The sequence below is a fragment of the Eptatretus burgeri genome, chromosome 5 (assembly GCF_056783735.1).
Source record: "Eptatretus burgeri isolate ZD-2024b chromosome 5, Ebu_testis_v1, whole genome shotgun sequence".
Taxonomy (NCBI): Eukaryota; Metazoa; Chordata; class Myxini; order Myxiniformes; family Myxinidae; genus Eptatretus; species Eptatretus burgeri.
The window spans coordinates 68733520-68745885 of NC_140965.1; the positions used below are offsets into that span (position 1 = coordinate 68733520).

At 41.3% G+C, this 12366-nt stretch overlaps 1 protein-coding gene across 1 annotated transcript in view; it reads left to right on the forward strand.

Annotated features, from left to right (window-relative positions):
- Nucleotides 1-12366, forward strand: part of NSMF (NMDA receptor synaptonuclear signaling and neuronal migration factor) — an 84420-nt gene that overhangs the window by 43186 nt on the left and 28868 nt on the right. Inside the window, exons 10-14 of the mRNA XM_085882292.1 lie at nucleotides 2157-2190; nucleotides 2413-2483; nucleotides 5189-5268; nucleotides 5421-5523; nucleotides 6714-6789. Coding sequence (XP_085738418.1) covers nucleotides 2157-2190; nucleotides 2413-2483; nucleotides 5189-5268; nucleotides 5421-5523; nucleotides 6714-6789 — 364 coding nt within the window. The remainder of the gene's footprint in view (nucleotides 1-2156; nucleotides 2191-2412; nucleotides 2484-5188; nucleotides 5269-5420; nucleotides 5524-6713; nucleotides 6790-12366) is intronic.

Here is a 12366-nt window from a genome sequence, read left to right on the forward strand (position 1 = left end):
TGAAGGGCACTCGGTAGAGAACATACCTCCACCAGGCTGATTAGTTGACGTTTTGTATCCCACTGATGGGCCGGATCTGGATTCGGACCTGAACTAAAATTTAATCGGCTTGTTCTTGTCACCTAAACAACTCATCCACCAAGTTTCCTGCGAATCCGTACACAACTTTTTCAGATATCCTGCCGTAGGTCGTTTTTGGCCCGATCTCTCAATGGTGAAAAATTTTAAAATTCTTAGATTTGTATCCGGATTAATGTAATCGTTTCGAACTTGTCAAACACCCAAGCTCTACACAAAATTTCATCCAAATCCGTCCACAACTTTTTGAGATATTTTGTTCACAAACAAACAAACAAACAAACAAACAAGCAGTCATAGACTGGTACTTACGAAATCGTCAACTTGACCTCTGACCTTGTCTTATAAAAGCTGTCTCTCGAGAAGGTAGCGACGCAAACCAGAAGTTTCTACGATGATTCTGTATCAAACCATCAAAAATCGTAACGTCGACCGAACCAAAAATCTCCATTTCTCCACGCAATTATATTATACCTGAACGTAATTCAACGACGCGTCTGCTCGAGTGCGCTGCATCATGGGACGACCCGTGACGCGTCGAGTGAAATATTTTTTATACAATCTTAAAACGTCTCCAAAACATCCGATTTTTACCAGAATTTCGACAACCGAGTTTTAAGCATCCTAAGCGATCGCAAAAACCGAAGACAAAATTAAAATCGAAGTTAAAACGAACTCGTAACGTCGAGCGAAGCAAAAATACTCCATTTCTCCACGTGAATTTATGGAATTATGTTTGACCTCACTGTGACCTTGACCTTTGACCGATTTTGACCAAAATCTAATCAGCACTAGCCATCATCCTCCTGAATCACATGGTGTAATTTGACATTGGTAGCTTCTTCCGTTCTCGAGTTATCTGTACCAAACCATCAAAAATCGAATATTTGACCTCACTGTGACCTTGACCTTTGACCGATTTTGACCAAAATCTAATCAGCACTAGCCATCACCCTCCTGAATCACGTGGTGTAATTTGACATTGGTAGCTTCTTCCGTTCTCGAGTTATCTGTACCAAACCATCAAAAATCGAATATTTGACCTCACTGTGACCTTGACCTTTGACCGATTTTGACCAAAATCTAATCAGCACTAGCCATCACCTTTATGAATCATGTGGTGTAATTTGACATTGGTAGCTTCTTCCGTTCTCGAGTTATCTGTACCAAACCATCAAAAATCGAATATTTGACCTCACTGTGACCTTGACCTTTGACCGATTTTGACCAAAATCTAATCAGCACTAGCCATCACCCTCCTGAATCACGTGGTGTAATTTGACATTGGTAGCTTCTTCCGTTCTCGAGTTATCTGTACCAAACCATCAAAAATCGAATATTTGACCTCACTGTGACCTTGACCTTTGACCGATTTTGACCAAAATCTAATCAGCACTAGCCATCACCTTTATGAATCATGTGGTGTAATTTGACATTGGTAGCTTCTTCCGTTCTCGAGTTATCTGTACCAAACCATCAAAAATCGAATATTTGACCTCACTGTGACCTTGACCTTTGACCGATTTTGACCAAAATCTAATCAGCACTAGCCATTACCCTCCTGAATCACGTGGTGCAATTTGACATTGGTAGCTTCTTCCCTTCTCGAGTTATCGTGCCTACAAACAAACAAACAAACAAACAGAAACGGAAGTCATCAATATACTTACGAAATCTTTAGATTTCGTAAGTAACAAGCAGACAGGGGTGAAAACAACCTCCATCCACCTTCAGTGGTGGAGGTAATTTCAACGGTGGTTGCAAATTTATTGAGTGCTGTTGCCTTGATCAAGTTACTATGGATTAGGAAATAAAATAAAAATTATTTTGTAGAATTAAAAAGGTGTTTTTTGTAATCGCACAGACCCACTTGAGCAACTGCATACAATAATGGTACGAGACCACAGTGGGTGTTCCGCACTGTAGTTTGGTCATGCGGCCAAGGGAGAGTCTGCCCATCGTGGTGAGACAAGGAACTTCCATGAGTGGGACATGTACTAATTCCACAAGAAGGCAATTGTACAAAACTACCAACTCATCTGTGCCCTCGTGTAATATGTACTGTTTTTTTCTTGTAGGATCATGAACATGCCTCCTTTACTGACATCATAGGTATGTCATGTGGTTCATGCACATGAAAGTGTTTTAACGAATTAACAGCGTATCACAAACTTTTCCGTTCTCGAGATTGTAACACGACCTGTGATTTATAATTGGGAATCATCAAAGTGCATGTAAAAGCAAAATTAATGGTAAATGAATTAAACATTCAAGATCCGTTGGGTAACGTTGTAGTTCAATTTCCCTCTACTGCTTCGTCCTGCTCCCTTGCAGAAGAGATCGAGAGGAAGTTGAATGAGTACCATCGAGGATGCAGGGCTTGGAAACTGCTTCTCTATTGTCAGGTACCATTGTGTAAGATTTTGGTTCGGATGAAAATCTGCTTCCAGAGTTCATCCGAATTTTAATGGACCATATCTCTTTTTCCAGTTCACCGCTGCGGTCCTGGTGGCCTTATCGTAATGCCTTTGATGTGATGAACCTTTGGTTGGATTAGAAAAAAATGCTTCCTACTCTCATTGAGATCCATGTTTTCAATCGGATGAGCCTCTGAGGATGAAAGAGCTGTGTCGGGATGCTTTTGTTAATGAGAGCTACTTCCTTTGCCTCTGGGTGATGGGTCGCGATGCCACCTCGTGAGTTGTTAGTATTTGTAGCGAAACATTTTGTGGTTGTAAATTTATGGCATAATCGTGCTCCTTCAACAGGAAGCAATCTAAATCATGCAGGCTTCTGTCATCTACATAACGCAAGCTTTATTAAAGCCTGCTTATTTGGACATGCAAAACCATCTGTTGGGACTTGATTAATTTGATGGAGTTTTGTTTTTTAATAAACAAAAGCAATCGAACGGCCTGCATATATCCCGAACTGCACAACACTCACCAACATCTTCCATTTGAAGCCATTCCTGAAGTACGGTCGACCCTTCCAGTTCCATTCTTGGCAGGTTGTGAAATTGGTTCACAACATGTTCCTCCTTTTGAAGTTAACAATTGGAATAACCTATCCTTACACGGCCCTGATTCTCTCGGATATGTTCAAATTGTCAGTGGTCTGCGCTTCGCAAGCAAGGAGGAGGGATAGAGTATGTCATCGTTTGGAAGGAACATTAATCTGGTTGTCTCGCCTGCTTGCACTCATGTGTGCACTTTGGAAAATTGGTATGTGCAATTTGTTGGTACCATGCGTGAATTTAATGATCGTACTGCACAACTTTTCTCTTACTCTTTCTCGTAACCTTGCTGATTATGTGAACAACCTGTGGAGTGAAGAACCACTGGCTGCTTTAATGCCCTTATAGACATGAGGGATAAGGCCACTTAATTTACATTTTAAGAAAATGTTTTATTCTCCATCTTCTGTCAATCTGTGATATCAATATAGGAGTGATCACAGATTTTAATAAACAGGGTACATTGAGACCTCTGTGCCACAATGTGGCTGTTCGAGGGTTAAATGGGCTTGTGGATTGTTTGTTTTTTACACCACCTTAGCAACCATCTCAGGCAGGACAATGAACGAGGCTTGTATTGTGCGCTGCTCGGTTCATTTTATCGCTGTTCAATGTGGTCTCGATGTCGCACAGGCATGATAGGCCAAATGGCTTCCCGCGTGTTGATGCCCCTTGTATTTCATTGCGACGTAGCCGGTGGATGGTGTTCATCGGGAAACCGGTGCCTTGCAGCCATCGTGAGCAGGCTTATTCGAACGAACCTTTCGCCATTGCTTGTTAACTCCCCAAGGTGTCCACAGCTTGGATGAAGCCTGTCCTGCTGCTGATTACGTTGGGAAACCAGACAGAGAGTTTGTTTTACATTGTTATTCTTGCATTCCAGTTCCCATCTTCTGCTGTATTGCTGTGGGATATCCATTCGGCTGTTCCATCTGCCCGCAAGCGCCCACGATATATGATTTTCTGCAAGTCGAGCAGGCCATTGTGCTCCGGTATCCTGGTCCAAATATTCCAACGTCCTCGCTTCTTCACAGCGTTTCTCGACGTCTTCACTCTTGAGCCAAATGGAAGAATGCTCTTCCATGAGCCTTTTTCTACATACAAGGATATTTCAAGGTTAACGTGGACTTTCTATTACAGGAAATCATGAGAGATTGATAAAAAAAATTTCACCTATTTCGTAAGGTATCCCCTGCTACACGTACACTCTTGATTGTCCCATCGATGTATGATGTGAGCGCCCTTTAAACACAGATATGTGAAGGACATTCTTCAGCAAATATTGCAGACAAGTCTCCTATCACCTTCACTTGGTTTGATGTTTCCTTTCACAAGGAACTTGACGATGCACCTCCATTTGGCCGCTATCTCAGTTTTACCCTGAATGCTTTGCATCGACGAGGGCAGTTCAACGTTGAACGAGGAGTTCAAATTATACAGGAAATGACAGGAACAGCGCTGAAGTCGCCTCCTGTACAACTTGCTCAGGGTAGACAAAAATTGCACACAATGTCAGCAATGAACCATTATTGTTACCTGTTGTATAAAAAGTCCACGTGACCTTTGAACCGCCCTCCAACATTATAGAATACTGGTCATCCCACACTTGGGAGAGGACAGACAGTGTAACAGTGAAATGAAACCTTGATATATATTTTTTTTCATCAACATGAATTCCTGGTACGATGACAGGTGCTCTAGCCCGTGAGACAGGTGTTAATTTTACAGCCCATGAGACACACCACTTGGAGTCGGCGTTATAAGGTGGAAAATCTGAACCATCGGGTGGCATTTCTCTTTTTAGCAAGCACAAAAATGCCATTATTATCGTCACTTTAATCAACAGGCGATAGTACTTAAAATGTGTAATTAAAGCTTCGGAAAGGCTCCATAAATATCGAGTTCACTGCGTTGTTGGGATGGTGTGGTGCAAACATCGTTCTGTCGTTGCCTGCGAGACGAACCCTGGGGATTGAGAAACCACCACGTCATTTATCTCACGAAAATTTGCGATTTTCGGTCGGTGATTGTGATGCCGACCGAGTTTGCTTTAACCCTTTATTTGCCATTAAAATTGAACTCATTCGTTTTCAGGGAGGGCCTGGATACCTGTACTTGCTGAAAAATAAAGTGGTGACATTTGCAAAGCTTGAGAAAGAAGAAGATCTCATTTTGTAAGTACCTGTTCTGTTTATTCACATCATGAAAGATTTATGTTTCAGAAAACCAATTGTAGACCATCGTACCGTGCGTGGTGTTTTTGGTTACCGGCTAACTATGACCACCCTGAGACTGTCACTCTCTGGCCGGTCTCTGCTCATCCCAGATTCTGGAAATGCCTCGGTGGTCTCATGAGCAAGATGAACCCAGAGGTGAACGTCATTAACATTATGGGATGTTACGTGCTGGGAAACCAGAACGGAGAAAAGGTGAGCTCCTTTGAGGTCAAGTACCACGAAAGCTCCGTTGAGGTTAAGTTTCCAGTTTTTCCTTCCTGACAATTTGCTTCTGTATCCATCTCGTCCACCTCATTGCATCTTCCCATACCCCTCATTCCTCCCGACACCCATTATTTGTTCAAGTCTCCTTCTATTTTGTCCTTCAACCCTGCTGTTGCTTTTGGTCTGTTGCATCCTGCTCCGTTCAGTGTTCTAGTTCTTCCATGAGCCTTGACCTTGCATAGAAAAAAAATTGAAAACGTGTCGAGTTTAAAGCTTTTGTGGAAGTGAATCTCCGCTTCATGAAGCGGAACCAATGTTTGGAGCATTTTGTTTCGAGACTAGAGGATGAGCCCTTCAACGTTGAAGCAAAAACGACCTTAGTTTGGCAATGAGGCGATCTATTTCTGACATACGCAACATTTGACCTCCATACATGGCTGTTCCCTCTCCTTCTCTTACCCTTCTTCTCTCTTTGTCTCTCTCTCTCTCTCTCCCCTCTCTCTCCCCTCTCTCTCTCCTCTCGCTCCTCTCTCTCTCTCTCTCTCTCTCTCTCTCTCTCTCTCTCTCTCTCTCTCTCTCTCTCTCTCTCTCTCTCTCTCTCTCTCTCTCTCTCTCTCTCTCTCTCTCTCTCTTGATCTCCTATCATCCTCCACTCTCTTCCTTTTCTCATTTTCTCAACTTGGCCTCAGTTATGTCACATCGAAAGTGTGCAAAGACATTCATCAGGTATGAAACCCCAGCGATGTAAGAAGCAAGGATGTTTGTCTCAGGTTTGGCATGTCATCCACAGAGCAGCCTTTATCCCTTACTGTGCAAGCTGTCCCCCAATGGGGACAGGGCCTAGCACACTCACAACACGTGAAACTGAAAAGTCATTTATTTATTCATCATCACAATTGTTTCGCGACCACACGACAATTCAAACTTGACACTTCTGTCTCTGGGTATGAAAATTGCATCTGTTTCTGTGATTTCCTTGCTTCTTGTATTTGTCACAAACTATGTAGATTAGGTGCACGAACTCGACCATTCAGCAAATTCTCCAATCTTTGCCTTCACAGTTCCCGATTATTCCACCATCATTATAATATTCTGTTGTTGGTACAATCTTTTGTGTTTGCTCAATGGAGTATATGCACTTACCTACCTTTGTGTCTTCCCTGCCTTCTTGTCTGCAGCTGTTTGAGAGCTTGCTGGTCATTCTGCACCCCTACCACACTGCTCTTGAAGCACCTCTTGAACTCTCAGCACAAGGTACGCTGGACACGTGCTCGTTTGCATCAGCTTGGTTGATGTTTCCTTCGGAACTGATGAGTGGATGCTGAGATCCCAGATTAAAATTTCACTACAGTGTTGTACTTTGTAGATTTGTACGTTGTTTTGTAATGTCCTTGTAATTCATCATATTAAAACTAGAAGGGTACTCGGTCGAGCGCATACCTCCACCATGCAATGCCTGATCCATGAGAACACATCAGGCCCAATACATGTTTGAAATATTATGCTATATATCGTTTTTGGCCCGATCTCTCAATAGTGAAGAATCACTTTTAATATTCTAGTCATCGGATCTGAATCCGGATCTTCACTAAAATCTAATCGATTCGTCCTTGTCACACACCCAACCTGTCCACAAAATTTCATCCAGATCCGTCTACAACTTTTTGAAATATCCTGTACACAAACAAACAAACAGACAGAAATGGCTGAAAACATAACCTCCTTCAACTTCGGTGGCGGAGGTAACAAGGCAATTCTCTGTATGTTCGTCTGATCATTATAGAATCGAAAATGGCTGAGCTAATCTCCACCAAATTTTGCTTACATGCTCGGGGTATTCAAGGTCGGGTCATGGGTACAAAATATTTCCACCTTACATCCATTGCCCCCCATCGGAGAGAATGGAGAGATGACTTGAGATTTGTGTCGATACATGGAGAATAGTGCAAATGATTTCTCCTCTGACCCTGCCTGGAGAGTGCGGGTATTGACACCTTTTTCGCTTCTGGAGGAAGCGGGTGTTACTATAATCACAAAAAGGACAAAAGAGACATGTCCATCACGCAAAGAAGGAGAACCTCAAGGTTTCATGTAGCAGTTCTTGCTGTCGTAAAACAATAAAAGTGGTTCATCGGAAAGCTAACCAGAGAATTGGTGTCAAAGCACCCAATGCTCGCCTGTTTATACATTTATCGTTTTTAAAAGACTCGTCTAATAATATTTTTTATGAAGCATTGCAGTGAAGTCTGATCCAAATAATTTTAAAGCAATATATGTATTTGTATATTGTAATCAGTAAAAAAAATAGTGTGGTACATAAAAACATTAGAAAGGGCCGTACTTACTCCGTACTACAACAGGGCCGTGTAAGGATAGGTTATTCCAATTGTTAACTTCAAAAGGAGGAACATGTTGTGAACCAATTTCACAACCTGTCAAGAATGGAACTGGAAGGGTCGACCGTACTTCAGGAATGGCTTCAAATGGAAGATGTTGGTGAGTGTTGTGCAGTTCGGGATATATGCAGGCCGTTCGATTGCTTTTGTTTATTAAAAAACAAAACTCCATCAAATTAATCAAACAACTTGCACCAAAAACTTTAACATTTTCACGCTGACACTCACGCTGATGCTCACGCTGCCGCTCACGCTCACGCTGACGCTGCCACTCATGCTCACGCTGCCGCTCATGCTCACGCTGACGCTCACGCTGAAGCTCACGCTCATGCTCACACTGCCGCTGCCGCTCATGCTCACGCTGCCGCTCATGCTCACGCTGCCACTCACGCTCACGCTGCCGCTCATGCTGATGCTCACGCTCACGCTCACACTGCCGCTCACGCTCATGCTCATGCTCACGCTCACGCTGCCACTCACACTGATGCTCACGCTGTCACTCACACTCATGCTCACGCTCACGCTGCCACTCACACTGATACTCACGCTGCCACTCATGCTCACGCTCACGCTAACGCTGATGCTCACGCTGATGCTCACGCTCACACTGATGCTCACGCTGATGCTGATGCTCACGCTGCCGCTCATGCTCACGCTGATGCTCACGCTGCCGCTCACGCTCACGCTGACGCTGACGCTCACGCCGGGGGTATCGCTATAGCTCTCTGTTCTTCGAACAGGCGAGCTAAAAATGTATTTCCTTGATTGAAAAGCTAATATCCGATTTACATTGTACATGGAACAACAATTTGTCTCCCTTTAATCATAAAGATGCCTGTGTTCAATGCTCGTCTTTCTGGGTTTGAAGAAGAAGAAGAAGAAGAAGAAGAAGAAGAAGAAGAAGAAGAAGAAGAAGAAGAAGAAGAAGCGCAAATGTGAGCTTAATGTAATGGTTACCTTGGTAAAGATTTATTATTCTACGATAGCAGGAACTCTTTTGAAAGACGCGGAATGAGCACACAAAATTATATTTATATATATATATATATATATATATATATATATATATATATATATATATATATATATATATATATATATATATATATATATATATAGTAATATTTCTTGAAGCAATAGAAAAATACATAAAAGTACACAGAAGGAGAACACAAACAACAACTATCCCAACCACCAATAAACCAGCAACAACTATCCATGTTATGAAAGGCCTTTCTTTTCACGTGTTTCACTTCATTTTATATCCTTATTGAGACTCACACATTGATATCTGCAATGTGTTTGTGACGTGCAACATGCTGGCTTTTGATTAAACCGATCAATGAAGCGATGAGCCGGCAGGGCCGCTGAGAGCCAGAATGGGCCCCGGGGTGAGACAAAGTGTAGGGGCAATGCCTTCATCTGAGCCACCTACTGTATGTATATATATATATATATATATACATATATATATACATATATATATATATATATAAATATAAATATATATATATATATATATACATATATATTTCTTCTTCTTCTTTCGGCTGCTCCCGTTAGGGGTCGACACAGCAGATCATCCGTATGATCTGCATAGTGATTTGGCACATGTTTTACGCCGGATGCCCTTCCTGACGCAACCCTGGTCGCCTCTTACGACTCAGGGATAAGGTACACCTATTTTAACCGGGGTATACACCGGCCCAGTATACTGGTACTCATTTCGCCGACCTCGGAAGGATGACAGGCTGAGTCAACCCCCTGGTGTATTAATTCAGTGGCCCAACGGGGCTTGAACTCAGGACCTCTTGGATCCCAAGCCGCTGCCCTAACCACTGCGCCAACACCAGGCTTCATATATATATATATATATATATATATATATATATATATATATATATATATATATATATATATATATATATATATATATATATATATATATATATATATATATATATATATATATATATATATATATATATATATATATATATATTGTATAGATCATATAGATCTTCGGAAAGCTTCCGAAGATCTATATGCGTGAGCATCAGCGTGAGCATCAGTGTGAGCGGCAGCGTGAGCGTGAGCATGAGCGTGAGTGGCAGTATAAATATATTGTATAGATCATATAGATCACAGATATATATATATATATATATATATATATATATATATATATATATATATATATATATATATATGAAGACCACAAGGGGAAAACAAGAGATGTCAGGATAAGTCAATTTTGAAGAAACTGAAAAACAAAGTTTCAAGACTTTGGTGGACTGTTTAATAACTGTCATATAGATTTCTTTTCCAGTAAAAGGAAGAGTGATCATTGCCCGATCAAATTAAGCATGTAGCATTTGCCAAGCTTCTGTTATTTAATTGAAGAGCAAAGAACGAATCAATGTTGCAAACTGACATCACTGGTTATTCCCTTGTTTAATAATTGCCATGCAATTTTAACCCAGGATGTGTAGTTAAATTCATGCTTGTTGGTTATTAGCATACATTACATGACTTTGGTGATCACAGATTATTTTTTTCAACATTAAACGGTCATTGTTTTTTTGTTTGATTGGTGTTCAACGCCATACTCAAGGGTATTTCGCTTATATGACGACGGATTCTCCATTTCTTACTCCGTACTACTTATTATGATGGAAAACCGGGAGGAAACCAAGGATAAACCACCCCCGCGATAGCCGAAGTCAACTCATGTGACTCCCTCATATACCTAAGCAGGTTGATTAGGCGGTGGGTACATCGAATGAGGATGGGTACTCAGACGCGCTAACCATTAAGCCACGGCGTGGGTCCCATAAAAGTCACAATAAAGGTTTGACCAGGCTTGAACCACGATATGCACCAACTACGGAGCCCATGATATAACCAAATCGGCTATTGTAGTGCTCAGAGTTTATGCTGTGAAAGTTTTACAACCTTTCATTTTTTTAGTTTCTCAACTCTGAATATTATGGTGGAACAGTTAACATGAATGAAAGGGAGATAACCAGGAGTAAAGTACTGACAACTCTGGGTTTCTACTTGTTCAGCTTTGACAACACTTGTTTTTTCATTGCACGGCTAAACTTTATACCATATAAATTATGTGACACCCCTGGTTATTTGTTAAAGTAATATTGTGAGAGGAAACCTTATGTTGCCAACTATTGGCAGGTGCAATAACCCTGAAATTTATAAAAAGTGACATCTCTGGTTTTCCCCTTGTGGTCTTCATATATATTTTCCTTAACAACCTATACGGAGGTTTCTGTATTTTCATCGTCAAACTCATGCCATGTTTAATGAAAATTGGGGTGTTATTCACTTATTCTTACATGCGATTTGTTTAACACACTTCATCTGGTTGGGGTGTAGCCAACACTCCTGTGTTCATTTACATCATTACGTGATTACCATGATTGTAATTCTGTAAATTGTTCCCACAGTAGTTTATTTTACGAGGAAGTGTGTCACTGCCCATGCCAGGGAATTGCCCTGATTGGCTTGGAGGGAGATACAAAATTCTAAATAAAGTTGCTCCCTGTGTTTTATCATCACAAACAATCATTGTATGAAACAAAAAATTGAAGGAATAATTACGGGCCCCTATTAGGTACGGGCGCATGGGTAGCTACCCTGCCTGCCCCCAACCCCCTCTCTGTGCCCCTGTGAGTGGGCACGGCTATCGTACTAAAAACAACCAATTAGGCAACTAAAATAAGACGCCTCACAGGGATAAACGCTTTACAAGGTAGGTGTTTTCATATCAGACCTCTTTGGTCATGGTCATTGCAACACAGCCAAAAGGTTAATTGGTGACTTCAACAGAATAAAAATCTTAGCACTTGATGGTAAGGACAAGAAGCTACATACCTTGCAGCAATGTCATGTATAAATAAATCCTGAGTTAAAACGGTTAGTGCAAAAAAAAATTTCATTTTACAAAACATACCCGAATCTCACAAATAATTACTTGGTTGCACAGCTCAGCATCTTTCATCCATCTTCACCAATTCACGTTCCCAGAAGGAATGGGTTTCCTAATGCCCTGCTCCCACTTTGCATATTTACAAGGCCCTTCCCACCTCCTCCGCCTCCCCACAATGAGCATTGGATTGGTGTTAAGGGAGAATGTATTGTATTCTATCCTCGATGTGAAAATTTCATGTCAAGTTGGATTTCAGACTTTTGGAAGCCAATTCAGATTTCTTTCTAACAGACTGGAAATTGTGGAAGAAATGGTGGAAATAGGAAACTGCAAGGATTGTCTCAATAAAATCATGAATGCAAAATGAATTTTAAGCAAACGTCCTGACCCCAACAAAAACAGTTCACAGGATTATGAGGCTGATCATTTGAAATTGCACAGTGTAGCGTAGGCGATGTAGATTGGTAAATATAACATCCTCTTGGGAAA